Raw genomic sequence first — 20,382 nt, 5'->3', positions numbered from 1 at the left:
CCAGTGAGGAGCACATCTTTTCTTCCAAAACATGTGATTTGGTTCAGCCACAATTCTTACACCGAAGCAAGAATTTAGAGTCGAATGTCCTGTGTTACGAGGGAGTTCAGATCAGATCAACGCTGTAGTCCCTAAAGGCCGTTGCTGATTTGTTCCGTTGTCTTTTTCTGAAATCCTCATCCTGCCTTGTTTTAAATGTCACATTGTAAATTGGCTTCTGTCATTTCTCTCGGCGAGTTTATTCTGGAGAAAAACCCTGACTCCAAGTGAAAAATTAATATTAGTTAGTTGCGTTTGATTAATTAAATTATCAATAACCCTGTGGTTCTGAAGTTATACATTAACACTGATTATGCCCCCATCATGACCAACAGGTCTACTTATGTCTAGCACAGGCAGGCCAGGAGTAGAAATAAGAAGTGGTAGAAATTTTTTTAGCATCTTTTTTTCTTTTGTGGTAGATTTTTCTTTTAGCTTCCACAGCTGGCCTTTGGCAAATCACAGCTCGGCCCAGATTTACATTTGCTATGAGCTACAAACTGCTGAAATAGGAATACCAATGGGGTAACTGTTTCTTAACACTTCTACCACCAGAAGAAGCTATCTGAAGCTTCCAAATAAAGTTATGTCTTAGCTATTAGGTGCTACATCAAGCTGTTTTGCCAGAGATCCGGACTCTGGCAAACAAGCCCCTCCAGGCTGATTTGGGAAAGCAGTGAGTGGGCTGCAATTTGCCCCTCAGATCTGAGCTCAAAAACGAGCAGAAACACTGCCAAGAATTACCCTGCCCTGCCGCCGACCTCCACGAGTCCCGATGCTCCCTAAGCTAATAGACATGCGGCCGAAGCAAGACGCGGCCGTGCTCAAAGACCGATCCTCGCTTCCAGATCTCGTTAGCAGCCAGCTTTCTGGACTGGGACGAGAGTGCAGAGGAAAGAGCGGGACGGGCGGTGGTGGGGACTGCTGGTTGAACCGGAGAGCAGGCAGTGTGAAGACTATCGGTAACAAACACTCCCTCACCCAAACTGGAAACCAAAATTCCCACTGTGGCCAATCATGTTTGTGCATTTTAGTGTTCCTTTTCTTAATTTTTCAGGAAATAAATGCACAGCAAATTCTATATCCCTGGTGAGTGGCACATAAAACTCTGTGGAATAATGGCACAGGATGCTGCTTCTGCAGTCTGCTCCACCGGTGAGCAGAGCTCGCTGCATACCCGGCCAGACCGTCTGGACTTCTTTGCCCAAACTAGAGCCACAGATATGGCTGCACTTCAGAGGTGCCCAGCTCCGTCCCCGTGTATTAACCCCCTGGAAGCCAATGCACATGCACCTGAGCATGCAGAAAGGGGGTTGTGCTGTTGCAGCTTCTTGAATGCACTGTGAGAAATGGGCTCTCACTGCCTCCCCGTCCCGTCAGCCTGGGATGGTCTCCAGCGGTGAGGTGCAGCGATCGCAGGCGTGAGCAGTGCAGCTTCCCACTGCCCAAATCAACGGAACCGAATCCTGTCTGTCCCCTTGCCCTCATGAGACTCCTTCATTCAGGCAGTCACCCTGACTCAGGACCCCGTCCTTCTTGCCTGGCCTCTGCCCCCATAGGGATCAGGAACCAGGAGAGCTGGCAGGAGGCTGGGTCAGTCAGAAGATAGGCAGAAAGTGGCAGGGTGGTGACATGGTTTTTCTGTGTCCTTTACTGCCTTATTATCCAGTTTACGTCCAATGCCAGGCTCTCGTCGGGAGTGCTGTGCCAGTGCTTCTGGGGGGCTAGAGACCAGGTTTTGTCTGATGCACCCCCCAAGTGTGGGGACACATTCCCCCAGCATGTCCTGTCTGGCTGTGTGACCAACGAGAGTGTGCAGCCGCTCACCGGTGGCAGGAGGTCATCCCAGTCCTCAGCCTGGGCGCTGGCTCAGCCGTGCTGTCGGGCTGCCCGTGGGTCTCCTCGCAGAGGCAGAGGCTGCTGGGGGACGGGTCGGGTGGCTGGAGGGACAGAGTGGGCAGCCCTGTGTGCTCCTCCCTCTCCCGGCACCGCAGCTCACTCCTCACGGCCTTGGAGCTGGGGTGCGGGGGACAGGACTGATGGCTGAGGATTCGCAAGTTCAGAGGAACTGACTCTTGAACCCAGTGTGCGTTGGGTCATGGCAACTTCACCTGAATGTCTTGCCGCCTGGAGGGGAAGAAGATGCCCTCAGAAGAAGGTGCCCTCGGAAGGTGCTCTCAGAAGATGCCCTCAGAAGGTGCCCTCTGAAGAAGGTGCCCTCCAAAATCCAGAGTACCTTTCTGGTTGGCAATGGCCATGCAACTGCCAAGTGATGCTGGAGAAGTGAGGCTCTTGAGCGATGAGTTTCAATCAAGGTGCAATACTTGCAGTGACTTTAGAGAAGCCTCTGTTTTAAGCTCTATATATTGCTCTGAGGAAGAAATTCTTCCTCCTCATTGAAAACAGAAGTTGGGTACTTGTAAATGGCAGCCGCCTTAGAGCACAGCTCACACATCCGCTCCCCGACTGCACGGGCTGGAATAGTGCCACAGCTCTACGTGCTGAGATTCTCCAACTGCCGAGGTATGGATAGACGGAGACCCGTTGATCCTGGGACTGGTTCCAAGTCCCCTGGTATATTAGTTGAACTGAAGTCTCCCTGGAAATGCCAAATACATAGGGATGGCGTTTTCCCACTGTAAGTTCCTACACAGACAGAATTTCTTCTTATTTCCATTCTGCTTAAGCAGTAAAGTTAATGGAGACTCACCCTCGGTATTTTGATTTCTATCAGCACATATTGTTTCAAACATTAATTTCCAAGTCAACAGAAGGCATTTCTAAATGCTGACCCATGTGAAAGATCCCCGAGGTCGTTGCAGGTGAGCTGATACCGCCACACCAAACGCAGACCCGTACCCAGCGTGAGAAGACCGATCCCGGGCTAAACACGTTGGTGTGTGTCATGGCACTCTGCCCAGAGGACTTATCCCTGCCCCGAGGGTGTTCAGGTTGAGCATCCCCCAGAGCAGATATTCTGCTTGCAGGGCTGGGAACTTGTGTCTGCTCACTCGCATTCGATCTACTCTGAATCTCCAGAATTCAGGAGTTGGTACTTTTCTCACCTGCATCATCTAGTCTTTTATCTTTCAGTCCAAGTCCGAGAATAAAGTGCCCCCGAATGAGAATTCATTGTTTTCCAAGGGCAATGTTACTTTTTTCTCTTGCTTGAAGCTATCAAGGTGAAAATGTGTAATAAGTGCCCATTTGGTTCTGATCTAATCTGAATATCTTCCTTTTCACGGTTTCGGTGTTAGAAATACTCCATTTTGCTTTGGTTTGCTTATTTGCAGCTCTCCTGCCTACCTGCTCACAAGATGACACTTTTATAAAATGGATACGAAATATTTATAGTCTTATGTGGAAATCTTTTTGTAGTTATTTTGTTCATACTTGGAAGCTTACTTTGCAAAATGCTCTGATTACCAGAAAGGCTGCAGACATAGGTTTCCTCCCAGGCGTTATCCATATCCTTCACCATCTTTGAACAAATAATATGTAAATAAAGCTGAATTTTCTTCGCATTACCTTCAATAAGTGGGTTTAAACCACCACACAAATCTCATAATTCCCCGCTCTGATTCTAGTAGATTTAGGACAAATCCAGTAGATTTAACTTTAAGCCTCCAAATGCCTCTGCTGACAGTCTAAGGTAAAGTTCTCGTTACCCAATCCTTTAAATTCACGGAGACCTGCAGTTGCTATGGTTTCAGAGATTCCACAGAAATCAAAACACTTTGATAGGTGTCAGTACAAGTAATTATCTTTGAGAAATGATTTCGCTGATCTCTGGATGTCCTGACAGAGATTGCCCCATACGTGTGCTGACCAAACAGGAATTTTCCTGCATTTATTCCTTTCTTCCTAACTCCAGAAACTGCCTGGGGCAAAGATGAAGACCTTATATTGAAATAAAAATCCAATATGTATGTCCAACATGAATATCCCATTTTCCTGGGATTTCTTGCTCTCTGCAGTTCGGTTAGAGACGTGACCGTGAGCCCCCCCCGGCCTCTCCCATGCTGCGCAGCGTTCCCGTGCGGAATCCTGCTGGGTGGAACCACAGCTCCGGCCACAGGCACCAGCCAGCGCCCCAGATCGTTTCTTGCTTCTGTTCATAGTTGCAGCCACCAGTCTCCAGGGTTGCTGCTTTCATCAGAGGGAGCTTTGGAAGGAGATGCCACCACGAGGTTCCACTACCACAGTCAAAATGCGATTTTTGCAAGTGTAATTTTTAAGGATAAATGGAAAATGTGGTTCTTTTGATGTCCAGTAATGAAGCGTACTTTATGCTTGCGATTACACCCATCAATCAGTGACAAGGAATGTGAATTTCAGGGACAACAAGGTGAACAGTAAATATTCATTAAGCGCTCCTGACTTATTAAGCAGATGGCAATCCCGCACGTTGCCGGGGGCTCGGCTGAGGTCCGGCGTAAGTTCGCACACACCACCCGCTGGACTCCGCTGGCTCTCAGGGGCGTCATCCAAAGGGACGCCGTGGAGCTGGACAGGAGTGGAGGCAGGGCTGAAGCCGAACCTCTGGCCACCGACAAACCTCCATGAGCGCCCGCAGGGAGGAGCTTTCATCCTAGGCGCTGAGATAAGCTACAGGATGAACGAGCTGTCTTCTTTTCGTAAACAAAGGGAGATAGTCTGAGAAATAAAGTACCTTTGTCTCATGAAGGTATCATTTGCATTATTAACTGTGGTTATTAAATTGAAGAGGATTTACCATTGTATCATCATTTTTTTCCCCAGCCTAATGGATTTCTTATGGCTTCCAGTGATCCATTCTATATGGACTCTTCAGATCGGTTCCTTCCCTTCTATATGTCAGCATAAATCGGGAATTACCGCTGTGAACTTACACTTACATAAGCCTTAAAAGAGAAAAGAATCAGTCTCTGCAATTTTATATAAAGGCCATCACTGGGTTTATATTCGAATACCTTCTTTTTTGCTTCATCACTGTGATTCAGTGCACATATTGAATAAAGCTGGTGTACTTGATCTATAACTAATTACAGAAATTGTTTTGCTCTACTATTGATTAGAAGCTGACATTCTCATTTGTGAAGCTGCTTCTCAGAGTTAATCTGTACTTTATAACAATAATTCTGAGCTGTAGCTAAAAGCAGTTTATCTATAGACGTTTATCTACTTAAGCAGGTGATTTGAACTCCTCGAGATTTTAGCTATGAACCAAAAACTGTAAAATTTTCACCATCTTTAAGACACTATTAAACAATTATCTATAATATTTTTTTCTGCAGTCACAACATTCTCCTGTACGAGGATGGCCATGCAGTTGTTGCTGATTTCGGAGGTAGGGAATTTTTGTGAAACATTTATAAATTAACCTCTAATTCTCTAAAACTAAACCTGTGCTGACTGAGAAAATGCTGAGGAGGTTGCTCTTCGTTTTGTTATCATGAGAGGGCACAAAAGGCTCTAGGGCTGAGAACCGCCCTGGGGTTGGTCTCCTCTGGGTTGGAGGTGCCGTGCAGTAGCCCGGCGGTCAGCTGAGGCGGCCGCCCAGGTGACAGCGAGCTGGGCGCATCCCGGTTTGAGTGAGTTCTAGTGGTGGGTTGGAGGAAGAAGTTGAGTGAAAATGCCTGTAAGAGAAGATGCGCGCCCCGCTTTGATGGCAAGCGCTCAGGATCTGCGGACGGTGTTACTGTGCAAGGCTGCCTGGTGGAAGCCCAGCCCCGTGGCGATAGGACAGGTTTCTTCCATTTTAGGTAGAAGAGCAGAATGTAGCTCATTATTTGAGCTATGGAGCTTAGTAACTTTGTGTTCAAACTTAGACTAGGTTGTACTTTACGAATCTGTATTTCGTGCATTGTCTTGGCGTTTAGCAGTCAAGCTCCACAGGAATGCGTTCTGCCTGGTGCAAGGGTGCAGTTCAGGGCTCGGACCCAGCTCCTCAGGAGCTACGTGACTTAAGGCATGGCCAGTGTCACTGCGCGCTATCACCATGATGCGATCAGCAGAGGCGCGTGGACATCAGGCGCATGCTTCAGTGTCTTTCTGGTATGTCAGAGGTGCCCAAGTCCTGCCTGGGGTCTTATTTATGTATCACGACGTGTGCATATACCACCGTCACTGTATTCGTGCAAGATCTCCTCACTTCTGGGTGGGCTGCGTTTCTGGCATTAAGACTGACAGGCTCCTGTGGCATCGCATTTTAATGCAGGGCTCAGTGAGCGTTAGCTGTGAATCTGTTGTATTCACCAGTACAAATCACCGTGAGGTCACAGATCCTGCGCTGGGTCCTCAGCTGCTGTAAACTGCTCTTAGCGTCGGTGGAGCTTGGTAGATTTGTGCCAGTGCTGAATTCGGTGTGCAGGCTTCGGAAGCCTTGTTCTTTGTACACCTCCTTGCTGGAAAGCAGCTGTCACAGTTCTCCTGGACTCTCAAAACCCCAGAGTTATTAAAAGAAAAAAAACAACTTTACCAAGACTTTTGTATGAGGTGGCTATCTGTATTGGCTTGACAGTAATTTTTTTTTGTTGTTGTTCTGTGTATTTCAGAATCTAGATTTTTGCAGTCTCTGGATGAAGACAACATGACAAAACAACCTGGGGTTTGTCTCTTGCTTTGTTCCACACAATCAGTATAAAACACACAGTTTAGGAGAAAATTTCATTAGAAATATTTGTGTTGGAAAAGATGAACTGGTATAGTATGTTATCTCTCTTAATGTTTCTTTGTGGGTTGTTTTGTTATATAGTATCTGCAACAGAAAATAATGCTTTATAAGGTTGTCTTTGGAGCTCTGTTGTCCCCAAAATCCTTAGTAAAGTGTCATTTTTTCAATCCACCCTTCCCCACTCACATACGTGTGTTGCTGGCAGGTGGTTCCTGTTTCTAACAGGGAGTTAGTTGTTCCACACTGATTTTCTCTCAGAGGTCCCTTCTCCTTCACAAGGCTATTGCTCAAAGAGTCACCTCTGCAAGACAGCGTTGTTGTCTTCGTCAGTTTTGGTCCAGATGCGTTCTGTGTGTCGCTCCGTGGCCATGCAAGTTTGCACCCCCATAATGGCTAATTGGGGAACGGGCAGGTGAAGCTAAACCCAGGCTTTGGCAATCATCTTTTTAACCAATTGTAATTGCCACTCCCTGTGAGAGGAGCGAGTACTGCTGCCACAGCCCTGGCTCCCGCCAGGGTTTGGTGACGTCCCGCTCAGAAGGGCTGTCTGTAAAGGATGTAGATTAAGTTACTGAGGTGCAGGGAATCTGCAAAAGCCCCCAAACTCATCGCCCCAGTGTGAGGCATCCCCTGTGGAGCAGCCTCACAACTGGGCTTCTGCAGGCAGTGGTGAGATCCCAGGAGAAGAGGCACCAGCCCAATGCAGTTGTCGTCAGTTTGTCCCTCTAGCAGCTGGAGCAGCAGGGAATCGGTGTTACACGGCGTGCTCAGACCTCACGGTGTGGGCTCCAGGCTCCGAGGCTGGGTGCTCTGCTTTGCTTCTAGCACTGCTCCCACGCTTAAAGCCTGAGCAGTCTGGCCTTACGGGGTTGAGACAGCCACCGTGCTAGTGCTGTTGTGTATAGTGTGCAATAATATACTGCTTAGATTTTGCAAGCTAGGTGAAATTTTTTCTTTACAAACTTAGCAGTTATTTATGGGGCAAGGAGGCAATGGAGGCAAGGAAATAAGAAAAGAAAGGAAAACAAGATGCATATATGAGGAAGTAAATGCTTAATGAATTATTGATGTTTCCTGGTGTGCAGAACCTGCGCTGGATGGCCCCTGAGGTGTTCACCCAGTGCACGAGATACACCATAAAAGCCGACGTTTTCAGCTATGCTTTGTGCCTCTGGGAGCTCTTAACAGGTGAAATTCCATTTGCTCACCTGAAACCAGGTAAGATGCTTAAAGGATTAATATTTACATTTCTTTGAACTAGAGAAGTAGATACACTGTATAATATTAACCAATATTTTGCTGTTAAGTGCTAAGATTATGCTTTCAGTGAAAAGCACGGAACTATCCCACTACAGTTGCATCTATTACTCACTACAGACCTACTTAACTTACCATTCCTTATCCAGTTCTGGGATTATGAACAAGTCACTCGAATTGTAGCCCTTTAGTCTCTCACATCGGTGTTGGGATTGTAAAGCCATTCCTTGAGACGTTTCTTCCTTGAGCATGTTCCTGTGTAGCTTAAGAAAGCACCTGGAAACCCTTGTGGGGCAGAGCAGCCACTCGGCACTTCCAGGGCTGCACTTTGCACTCCCTGAGACTTTGCCCCTTGATGCCTGCTGGAAGTTGTTAGGGGCTGGGAGCCCCGCGGGACGCGGTACAAGCCATGGCAGGTAGCGAGGGAGGGTTTGGAGCCCCGGGCACTGGCACCAGCCCCCGCAGTCTGCCCTGGGTCGGAGGTGGGCCCGTGGCCGTGCCGCTCTGCGGCTCTCTGCGCGTGGGAGACGGCCTCGGACATTTCACTCCAGCGACCGAAACAGCTGCGAAACCTGGGGGATCTTTTCTTGGGCTTTAACTGGTTTTGGGGTGCAAAGGGAGCAGTTGCTGGGGGAAGAGATGAGCAAAGTTGGTCAGATGGATTTCAAATAGATTTTCTAATGTTTGGAGAAATCATGCCCTGTGGCAGCATTTTACCTTGAAAAAGGTAAATTTCTCGTAGTTCATACAAATGTTTATGCCCAAGAAGAACATAAATATCAGTAACAATGAGTAATCCTTTGGTGCTTATACGTCTGTCTCTGTGTATATCTGTATGTCTAATTCTGTTTCTTAAGCGCTTATCAATATGCTATTCCCTTATTAGGTCAATTGCTTTATAAATGACTCAAATACTAAATAAAATCTAACGTATTTTTCTCATTAGGGCATTGCTCCTGTCTTTTCAAAGTCATTTTTGATACATGCAAAGTTTTACTTATTGATTCCTTCCTTGGTTTGTTTTTTCGTTTCCCTTGGGGGAATCATTAAATAAAGATTCATTTTTCTGCTATTTTGAGATTATTCCTCTATTGAACTCCCTTGGGTGCCTTTGTGATGTTCAGACAGTCAGTCTCTCGCGTGCAAAAGGCAGCTCCCATAAATATCATCGGCAATTAACGTGCCGGCTTTGTATCTGACCTTCTACGCTGTGCTAGCTGCGTTTCATACCGCTCTATTTCTGACTGCCGAAGCGATGCAGAAGCCAAACAGCTGACTCAATTCTGCTTCAGGTTCTAGAAAGAACATCCCTTTACCTGTGAACCTGAGTTTCAGGTCTGAATCGTTTTGGTGTTTGTGTTCTCTCTCCGCTGGTCCTTGTTTCACGGCCATTTAACTGAGGATCAAACCGTACGTCCCTGGGTGCAGTTCCAGTACACCAGCACCCGTATTATCAAAGCCTTCTGTGAGGACACCATTTCTAACGTTAATCTCCATTAATTCTGAGTTAACCATTTCACTCCCTTCAAATTACGGTCTAGATAGGACTAGAAGTCTCGAGAGGAGCTAAAGCTCACTGGGAGCATCATAAATGAAATAAAAGGCATTTAAAAAAGGCATAGGGGGTACTCTTTTTCTCTCACACTCTCCTTTTTCTTTTTTTTTTCTTCCCCCCCCCTCCCCCCCCCCCCAAACGTTTCCCTTTCTCCTGACTTCCATGGGCTTGCTGGCTTTTTGTAAAGAGAAAGGGAAGCATTTTCTGCCCCTTCTCTCTTTGCTGGGACACTGTGCCTCGGGAAGGGCTCTTGCCTTGCCCTCCCCCTCAGTGATGGGCCCTTCCTCGCCTCCAGATCGCCAAGAGGTTGTTTGAATCCTGTCATAAGACGCATTTCCCAAAGACCGTGTTGGTGCCCACAAGAGTGGGGATGGTTTTCCAAAGTGCTTGGGTTTGAACCGGGTCTGTTCTCCCTCAAGTGAGCCCGCCTGGCACCTGACCTGGAGTGTATCTTCCCCCCTTCCATGGATAAGGAAATGGAGACTTTGTGTGCGGTCACAAAGCAGGTGATTTTTCAGATGCAACCGTCGTGGTTTACAGCTGGTTCCTTGTCTCTGTGGTACCTCAAACTGTTCTGCTTGTGAAAGATATATTTGCGCACAAAAAAAGATACTGAAGGTGAACTTCTGATTTATATACATATATTCAGTAAAAAGCAGCTTTGAGGGTGTTGTGTGTTTTATAGCCTATATAAAAGTCCCACATTTAAGATACCTTTTCAGACAACGACTGTTCAGTTAAATACAAATCCCATATTCTTCTCAAAGTATGTATTTCAAGGTGAGGCGTTTTCTTTATGAAAATTTTGTATGCTATCTGCAGAACGCTAACTCTAGTTATGCATCGCTGGCTTTTTTTATGGTTACCTTTGTGCAGGCTTAGAGGTCCACAAACCATTCTGGTGAGGTTCATTGAAATAATTAGGTGTCGAAAAGGGAATACGATGATAGCATTTGATTATAATGAAAACTAGATGTCATCCATTGAACTAAAAGTAGTCACCCTGTTAAAAGCAATTCCATGTTCTCTGCTGCACCCAGTACAGGATCCGATTATACGAGAGGCGCACTGTACTGACCAAGAGATCCATTCAGCAGGTTTCTATTTGATGAATAGGAATAAACATTTTTATAGGTAATGAATCAAAGTCACCTCTTAATCTACCAAATAGAACATCTATTAAACCCGGTGTGTTCCTGAATTAAATCACTTCATTGTTAAGTCAAACGTAATGCCTTTGAGGTCCCCATCATGCAGTCCCGTGGAACCAAAGCCTGCAGCATGTCGTCTGGTTAGTAAGGAAACCAACTGAATGTGCTCAAAATCACCTGTAAAACAGACAAAATGGGGAAAAAAAAACCAAAACAAAACACCAAAACCATAAAAATGATGGTTTTGAGAAGTAACTGGAGAATGCAGGACTTTATTAAATTATTTATATTTATTAAATATAGAGACTACTTCTTTCCTGAGGTTTTTACAGTCTGAGGGATTGCATATACTTCAAATAGAGCAATTAGGCAGCCAGTTGGTAATTAATTGTGTCATTATCAGATCATTATATTATTAAGGCCCAGGCTACACTGAAACCAGTTTAGGAGCCAGCCGGGATTCACCGGCAGGCTGGGACGGGGCGAGCGTGGCGCACAAGTCGCGCACAGCGGGCACAGGAGCTGCCTTTCTCCCTCACACACACCCCCCCTCAGCAGGACTGGGCTTGCGCAAGCAAACGGAGGAGGTTTTGCAGCTCGGGGCAGGTGGAAGCTGTGTTTGATCTTCATCCTTGTTGCCGCTCATGCCTCGTTGCCACATCCTTTGGGGGCTGTGTGGCTGGGACACGGGTGCTTCAGCGGGTGCGCTGGTGTGTTTGTTGCCCCCTTGCTCAAGCTGTAGTCGAGATGGGTGGGTCTGCCACCAAGTCAGAAACCCGGGAACGGTTCCCAGGCTGATCCCATCCCGTTTTCCTGAGAACTGTGGCTCAGTTCTTTATTCATGCGCTATGTATCTCTCATGTATGCTTGCATGAGGCATGACTGCAAAGGCATCCGTCTGTGCTCGAGGCACAGTCTGCACGTGGAAGCAGACATTGGCAGCTACATGGAGAACAATCTTCCATTTAAAAGACATTTTGGAAGGCCCGGAGGGCAAGAGGACACCCTCTGATATCTGAAGATCCTCTTCCTTGGCTGTCTTCCACAGGTGGCATTCTATTTACACCTGTAGAACTGTCAGCGTGTAAGCTTTGGGTAGAGTTTTGTGGGGAAACACGGGGATGTAGAGGTCTGGAAACGATAGGTGTGAAACTAGATTGAGAAACTCAACCATTGCATCCCACGTAGCAAAATTATTGCAAAGATGACACTTGCACAAGGAAAAGGCACGTTACGATCATAAACATGCAGGTATCCAATATAGGAGATGTCAGTTAACATTCTGCAGTTACTACAGTTGTTTCCCTGGTCCGTAAGCGAGAACAAATTGAAATAACATTTTTTGCAGGTAGTTTGATTGGCAGGTAGTCATTGACTCCTCTCATGGTTTACAGTTGCTCTCACCCCGGAGACTGGCAGGATCGGACCAGCCAGTCAAACAGAAAACACTCGTAGTTCAAGGGTATCACGTAGTAGAGCTGGAAGGCATCGCTAAGTTCAGGGGCTTTTCATTTTGATCGCTTGTGAGAAAAATGTATTCTTGTCATTTAATTCAGCCATCCTAAGATACTTCTTAACAGATATATTTTTTTAGCTGAAGAAAATGCCTACTGACAGTGAAAGGAGAGCCCAAAAAATAGTGACACAAACAAACTTTGTAAAGTATTATAGAAGTGTACAGAGGCACACGGTGTGTTTTTTCCCTTTCTTTTTCTAATCCTGACCCCATTAAACTGATGGAATAAATCCTATTAACGTTGATAAGACGAGATTTTTGCCAATAGGTAATATTTCACTTACATTACCTTGGGCAGAAAAAATGGAGCGCTTTTCATTGCTATCTTGGTCTGATTTGCATTTGCCCCTTTTCACAGTGTCTGCTAGGCACAAGATGAACCCGGCAGTGTCTGAGTCAGGGCTTTGAAATCTTGTCGGAGTGGAATCACGATTCGGCAAACTGCACTCTCCGCTCCTGGCTACACAGAGCCGCAGTATCACCGGATTGCTCCGATATCAACATCCTGCAACAGCATTACGCAGACAAAAGCCGCTATGAGGACAGACAATGGCTGAAATTAATCTGTTCTTATGATGAATACTGTGATGAGAATGGGATATAGTTTTAAAAAAAATTAGACCATTCTTGTTACAATCTCATGTTTGCAATCTTATAGTTCCCTGCAATCCCACACACTCTGATTGCATCGTTTTAAAGTGTCAGGCAAACAAAGGATTTTACTTAGCTTTCGATATGAGTTGAAAATACGTTTGTTTTGACTTGAAAAAACTTTGCTCAAAAGGAACAAGAGGGATTAACCATGTATTTGGATTCACTGAACAGGTAAACTCCATTAGGAAAACGTTTTGGCAATTTTGTCTCAGTCAGCAGTGGCTTGCACTTATAGAAAGGCCCTCGTTAGATTTCTACTAAAGAAACACTTAGACTTAATTTTTGTCTTAGACTGTACAGAACTAGCCATGGGTTATTTTAAGGGTCAGTTACCAATTTATCTGCAACTGGAGTATGCCTGTCACCCTGTCTTAATGATGGAGATAATTTATGTTTTTAAAAGTGAGTTGAAAGTTAACTCATTTCTTCCTCCAAAGGCTTTTTTTTTTTTTTTTTTTTTTAGGGTTTAAGCTAAATTAGGTTCTGTTCACCCTTGCTGAGTCTTAACAGCAGTGTGTTTCCAGTCAGGGTTACAGATTGCCTCAGCTCTCTTTACCCCCACCAGGGACTGGAAAGCCTCTTTTAAGCAACAGGTTTGTTGGTTCGGCGTTTCCGTACCTGCTGGGGTGTTTCAGTGGGGAACAGGCCGTGTTTGCTGGGAAGCCGTGCGATTGCTGCTAACGGGTGTGTGTGGGGCTGTTCTCTCACAGCGGCGGCGGCGGCGGACATGGCCTACCACCACGTGCGCCCACCCATCGGGTACTCCATCCCCAAGCCCATCTCCGCCCTGCTGATGAGGGGCTGGAACGCCTGTCCCGAGGTGAGTGTCCCTGCCGCGCGCCGACCCAAAACGGGCGTCTCTGCTTTGGCCAGCCACACACATCTTGTGGCACTGGGTAAGGTCTGGCGGAGCAGCCCGCTGGACACAGAGGGGGCAGCTCCGCAGCAGTGCAGGGATCCCATTAGTCCCCACCGTTAATCGCCCCCAGTGATGACCCCTCAGACTTTCTCTAGACGACGGCACGTTCTGAGTAACTGCACGTGGGAGCAATTTGTGCAAACATCATCCAGGCCGTGTAGACTCTACCAAGCTTCCCACTTCTGCTGGGCTGAGTTTGTCACTAACACACCTCTGCCTCCGGGCAGGGCTGTCGGCATTGGAGATGCCATAACAGTGGACCAGAATTTCCCTGCTCTTTTGAAGAATCGCTCCACCAGAAAATTTCTTCACTGTCTTGTAAAGATGGTAGTTTTAATTACTGATGCAGGTTTAGTAGAATGGTCTAGCCAAAGACAGAGAAGCCACATCCACAGAAGATGGAGCTCACTGAAAGCACGTCATGATAGCGTAGAAGATAAAAGATAAAATGCTGCGCCTTTTGAAAGCTCAGAACAGGTCCTGCAGTCTGGAGAAGAGAGAGGGAGCGGGAGCAAGCCTCGGGGGCCAAAGGCTGCGTGAGCAGCAATAACAAACGCAAAGCCATGATCAACCCAAGCAATAGGAAGACTGAAAAGAAGCTAAAAAACCCAACCATTGGGCTATCGTGTTTTGTTTTGCTTCCCAGCAGTCTTTGGCCAAGCACGGACTACGCCTGACTGTTCTGAGCCCGGGAGCTCACGTGAGATCTCAGCCCCAGGTTGCGTGGCCGCAGGCAGCGGTATGGCCACAGGCAGAACCTGTAAGACGAAAGAGGGGGTGTTCGAGGACGGCTTTCGGCAGCTGCACAGAAATGAGGGTCAGCACACAGGAAAACGTGTTCCCCCATGTCAGCCAGAGAGGGAAACGTAGGTGACGAGCGTGAAGTGTTCTATGGGATCTGAGGAGAGAACTTGCACAGCTGCAACTGTGACGGGTTTTTCAGTCTGTCTGATTATCCCACCCAACTCAACGGCATTAAAGAAAAAATTTGCAAGTGCTCCCTTCTGAGATTGTAACATGGCGGATAAATAACATCATTGGTTTATGTTGGCTTCTGCTATTTCTGCGCTAAAGAGAACGTGAACTAACTGAAGCAAGGTGGCAGAACCCCGTCACCCTCAGACTGGTAGCCTTCAGGGCCACAGCAGGATTTAATGGTGCTTGACACCACCCGCAGTAGAGGGACAACAGTGACCCTCCCCTGACTAGGCTTTGTCCTTGTATCTCTGTCTTTGTATTGAGTGTCAAATCTCCCAAAGTGGGGCTGATAACCAGCACTTTTCCAACACTACGTCCCAGCTGTATCTCCCGGATGGATGGATTGTGCACAGATATGCGTGTTTGCACAGGAAGATGCAGATTTTGGAGTGTGGGGGCGCCTGTGCTGGCTGAGATGAGTCGGGGCCGTCCTACTGACAGTGTCGCTGTTCTGGCACTTGTAGAGCGTAAGAACGATGGGTTTGTTCATAACTTCTGGGCTTTGGCAGTGTTCCTTGCTGATGGAAAATAGCAATCAGACAGATGAATGTCATCTCTGTGAAGCATTTCTCACAGAGGACCATGGAGATGGGTAGGTCCTTTCTATGCTTCCACGTGTCAGCCGGGCAAGGGTCCCCCTGTGCTCTGTAAAGCATCTTTGCATGCGCGCTGCAGCCATGGCACCGCTGTTTTTGCATGTGGCTCTAAACTGCCTGAGAAGTCAAGAAATGCCCTCCAGAGACTGGGAATTTTGGAAGGTTTGCGTAGAAAATGTCCCACCATGTGGGTCAGCTGCTTTAGGAAACACATTGCAGGGAAAGGCTTTGTGTTTGGAAACGTTGTTGGTTGGTGGGTTCGTTGGTTGGTTGGTTTCCTGGTGCATTCTGGCACTGGAGGTCTTCATTGATCAACATGGAAGTTCCATTTCTGATGAATGGGAGCGGATTTTGGAACCTGTGTAATTTTCTGGTGTTACAGGAGCCTTGTTTCTTACTAAAGCTTCATATCACTGAACCAGATGCCCTGACTTTGAATTTCCTACTGGAAACAGGGTCCTGGGTTTGTGCCCTGGAGCCCCTTTCCTAGTTAGCCTGGCTTAGAAAGACGCGTTATCACGTGCCTAACCTGTCCTTGTCCTGGGTATTTGAGAGTTTCTTACCGGGTTTAGGGGACTAACGCACATGCTTAAGCGCTCTACCAAGGCAGTGGGACTCTGGGCAACGGGAGCGGTGGGCTTTGCCCCCTGCTGTGTTCCTTATGGCTGCGTACGCAGTATGGCGGCGTGGGAATTGCAGATAAAATGTGTTTGCAGCACAGGGTGTAGCTAGTTCATTTCATTGTCAGTTTATTTATTGTTATTAGTGTTTTCTGGATTCTTGAATATACTCTTGTCTTTGCACTTTACAAGATAACGTTAGGGCGGGGGGGGTGGTTTGGTTTGTTTTCGTGTAACTGTAAAGTAGCTGCTAATAATCATCAGCAGGTAACTCGCATTCTGTTTAAATTTATTAATGAGATGTCGTATTAAATTGTTGACTTAAGGAAGCACTATGTAATGGATATAGTCACTGTATCTTGTTAGCATTTCCACAGCTCATTTAGCCCCACTAAAGAGAAACCATCTTTTTAGAATCCGAATGCACTTTGTTACTCGCCAGTATCCCTGCGACAGCACTTAATCTTGCAGATGTTCTGGAGCTGCATGGTAGAATTATGAGGCAATTGATAGCTCAATAAGCCAGTGGAGGGCTTGAACTTTGCACAAGCTGTGGGCAAAAACTTATTAAACTGGGCTTCATTAAAGGTGTTTTGCTACCATTCTTGGTTACAGAGGGTTTGAATGACTTCTGAGGGCCCTGGCACAGTCTCAGGAGGGCACTGGGCAGAGAAAAATAAAGCAGTGTTATCACCCTCTCGTCAGCGTTTGAAGGTTCGCTGTGCAAAACTCCCGGTACAAATCTCGTGAAGTGCTGTGCGGTCACTGCAGAGATTAGCAGCAGTCCTTTCCAAGGCCCTCACCGAGTTATCTGGTCTGTATCGGCATCCCTGGCACAGCGGTGTCTCCTGGGCGAACCGCTCCGGAGGGACCGAGTGCCGGTAGGGGAGCACCAGAACGAGCAGAATGAGCAGAATATCTAGGAGATAAAAAGCATCACCGTATCGATATCCATTTTACAGCATCTCACTGTAGGTGCATAAACAAAGACGTTTACTTGTGAGAGGTTATTTGGTAGGGGAAAGTGGTGAATTTTGGGGCTCAATGAGTGTTCACAGGTCAGAATTCTCCAAGAGGTTTTCTCAGTTTAAAAAAAAAAAAAAAAAAAAAAAAGAAGCAGAAAATGGAGTGTATCTGTATGGATTTTGCTGAATGTCTATGCCTTACCTCCAAATTTGAAAATTTATCCTTTTATTTATCTTTAATTTCATTCAGGGTTCATCCCAACTGAAAACTTGTTCCCATGTGTCATGTCACTTACTATTTATCAGGCACTTGAACATCTGGTTCCCAGAAACTTTTGACAGTGGTTGTTTCCAAAGGCAAACTGATGACTAGAAAATTAGACAGTGCCTCTTAAGCAGCATTTTTCATTAGCTATTTTAATTTGTAAGCTTTAATTAGAGTCAAAGTATTTGCCATAGTACCTGGGGCTTAGTTCCGTAAAGAAAATAAACATTGTTTTAGTTTCATTAAGTACAACTCTAATGTTACAGTCATTTCTTCCGTGGTCCCCGATGGGCTCATCCGACGGGCTCCAGTCAGGGGCAGGAGGAGGACGGGGACCCTCGCTACCAGCAGGAGCAACACCAGCCAGGACACTGCTGGGGACACCAATAAACACACTTTTCTCCCTCCCTGGAACTTAAAATGGACTGGACATTTTCTTTCTTACCCTCTTGCGACAGAAAAGCAGTTACCACCCATTGTGTTACCGTACTTTCTCACAGAGGGCTAAAACCTGAAGTTTTATTTGTGCGTATTATCCCTCTGCTGTCGCTCATGGATGTGAGGGCTGCAGGACTGTCCTAAAGCTCTTAAATTGTGCCTACCTCTTGCAGGCATCTTTGTTGAGGAAGACGTGGGGATGGGAATGAGGAGCTTGTTTAACAGTTGCTTAATTCAGATATTCCCAGTCCTCCTCTGTCAAACACGCCGTATGCAATGCTTCAGTTAAGCCTGAACTCGCCTGGGAAGACTGTGCCGTAACCTGGAGCAGGGCATTGACCGGCAATAACAAGAAGGAGGTGTATTTGCCATCCCCTCTGCGGCCTGGCCCTGTCCCTGGCACGGCCTCCACGAGCTCCTGTGCCACACGGAGCCCACCCAGACGCAGCCGTGGCCGGAATGCGCTGGGCAGGTGGTGGGGAGCGGCGGCGCGTTGCGGGGCGAGTCCACCCACCAGGGAGGGACAGGGTGGCCGAAAGTGCTTGTCCGCTGCTCTTCACCGCTCTGGCTGCCTGCAAAGTCTCGTTTACGGGCAAGGAGGAAACACACCGAATATATAATCAGAGACAAGGATTTATAGTTGGTATTTTTGTAATCTTATGATCTAGTCGTTAACTAGCTTAAATCTAATTGTTACAGAAAAAGAGAAGAATAATGCAGTTGAAGTTGTTATACACACACTTAGTTGCGTAGCTTAGTGCTGACCTTGCAGCTCCCATCAGATCCCCCAGCAGACTGAAAGCGATGCCATGAGATTCGGAGAAAGGGAAATGGAGGGGAGCTGTGATTCGTCACCTGTCTGTGAGTCAGTGGAATCACGGAAGGTATGTCCCCCCTTCTGTTTCTAATGCAGCTCCGCTTTTTCTGTGGTGTTCACAGGGGAGACCGGAGTTTTCAGAAGTAGTCGCCAAGTTAGAAGAATGCCTGTGCAATATTGAGGTAAGGACCTGATATTGAGGCAAGGCCGTCGGTGCCTGCGCTGTGGGTCGGGAAGAGCAGCAGCAGCCGGGGAAAAGCGGCTGTGGAGCCTGTGGGCTGTGGGAGCTGCTGGGTGCCGTTGCCGGCCAACGCGCCGCTGTCAGCAGCGGTTTGTCGGGGGGCGGGAGGAGGCAGGGACCAGACACCGCCGCGAGTGTTGTGAGCTACTCAGAGAGGGCACGAAGGGAGCGCGACCAGGGCCGTGGGGAGCCGCTTCACGGTACTCCTGGGCAGGATCTTTCGCTCCCATCCGTCCCGTGCAAGGCTGCTGGTTTGAACAGAAGAAAAGACAAACTGGCCAAGGCCCTTGGGAGACAGGTGAAAAGAGCGAACATAAGAAGGACAAATGCAAAGGCGATTCCTGCTTTGGACTGTGGCTGTGACACAGACGGATGAGACAGCCTTCAGCCTGGTGTAAGACACGTGGTCAAACAGAAAGTAAATGATTCAGGGCTGCAATTCCTGAAATTACATTTTCTCTGTGTGTTCGTGTGTGTGTATGCATGTAAGAGGGTTTTAAAAAAAAAAACAAAACCAAAAAACAAACCCTCCTTTTAAAATGTGTCGCTGCTCTTGAGTTTAAGGGTCAGAAAAGACACCCATAATCTATTACATCTCTCCATGTTCTGACTGCAACTGGTTGCTCCATGCGTAGGTGGAAGCTATTAAATGTAAAAAAAGCGTGAAGCACTGTATTGCGAGAAACTGTGTCGTCTCATGGGAGACCTGGCTTCTATGATACGTGGGCAGCAGAGCATGCAGGGAGAAATCTGGGGTGAGAGCTTGCATACCAAAAGAAAAAAAGAAAGCATTATTTCACTGGGGAGTTAGACCAAAGCTCCACAGTGTCCAGGGCAAAGCCTTGTCTGAGAGGAGCTTTAAGGAACGAGATCTCTAGTAAGTTAAGTACTGCAGCCGACGAAGGCTGGAGGTAGAGAGTTTTCTCTCTCCACCTCCCCCCGTCTCCTCTCTTTTCTCTTCTCCTCTCAGCAAATCATTTCTGCTCCGTTTAAGTGTCTCTGAAAGCAGGAGTGGCAGAGACATTTTGTGCCAGCAAGTCTCGGTCCCCACTGCTGCAGGTGCCTGTGTGCGTGGTGGGTCCGTACGTGCAAACACACGCGTTGGTGTGCCAGCCCTGCAGTTACGTGGCCCCGTAGTCTGAATTCTGGCCCTGGGGCTCTCGGGCAGGAGGGCTGCGACAGGGTGGCACTGACGCCTTCCCCGGACAGACGGGAAAGCCTGGGCCGGTGGCTTCGCTGGGAGGCAGCGATGGCTCCAGCTGCACAGCGAGCACTGGCGAGCCAAATAACTCATGGCTGAGCTAAAGCATGTCTTCTGGAAAGCCACCCACCCCAGCTTGAAAACCCCAGGCAATGATGGATTGACCGCTCCGTTTGGCAGGCAGCATCCAGTTCTCCTCAGCTGATCAAAGTCAGGAGGCGCTGCGTTTCCAGCCAAACTATAGAGGAAATGAGGGACACGCAACTTAGGAGAAAGAGCAAAGAAAGTCTTGTAAATATGTAATAACAATGCCGCTTTTTTTTTTCTTTTTAATCCAGTTAATGTCTCCGGCCTCCAGCAACAGCAGCGGTTCTCTGTCTCCCTCCTCATCGTCGGACTGTCTGGTGGCACGAGGAGGTCCTGGCCGCAGTCACGTTGCGGCGCTGCGCAGCCGGTTTGAGTTGGAATATGCCTTGAATGCACGAGCTTACGCCGTCTGGTCCCAGAGGTAGGTG

At 47.4% G+C, this 20,382-nt stretch overlaps 1 protein-coding gene across 2 annotated transcripts in view; it reads left to right on the top strand.

Moving 5' to 3' along the window:
- Positions 1–20,382, top strand: part of TNNI3K (TNNI3 interacting kinase) — an 84,205-nt gene that overhangs the window by 51,378 nt on the left and 12,445 nt on the right. The window contains exons 18-23 of one of the 2 annotated variants that reach the window (XM_063345260.1): positions 5,316–5,368; positions 6,576–6,628; positions 7,780–7,912; positions 13,538–13,647; positions 18,548–18,607; positions 20,206–20,375. In XM_063345260.1, coding sequence (XP_063201330.1) covers positions 5,316–5,368; positions 6,576–6,628; positions 7,780–7,912; positions 13,538–13,647; positions 18,548–18,607; positions 20,206–20,375 — 579 coding nt within the window. Of the gene's footprint in view, positions 1–4,016; positions 4,439–5,315; positions 5,369–6,575; positions 6,629–7,779; positions 7,913–13,537; positions 13,648–18,547; positions 18,608–20,205; positions 20,376–20,382 lie in introns of those variants that run through there. The other variant, XM_063345261.1, reaches the window with a different exon arrangement.

The sequence above is a fragment of the Chroicocephalus ridibundus genome, chromosome 8 (assembly GCF_963924245.1).
Source record: "Chroicocephalus ridibundus chromosome 8, bChrRid1.1, whole genome shotgun sequence".
Classification (NCBI taxonomy): domain Eukaryota; kingdom Metazoa; phylum Chordata; class Aves; order Charadriiformes; family Laridae; genus Chroicocephalus; species Chroicocephalus ridibundus.
The sequence above is the reverse complement of the archived record's forward strand: the minus strand, read 5'-3'. Positions and strand labels throughout refer to the sequence as shown.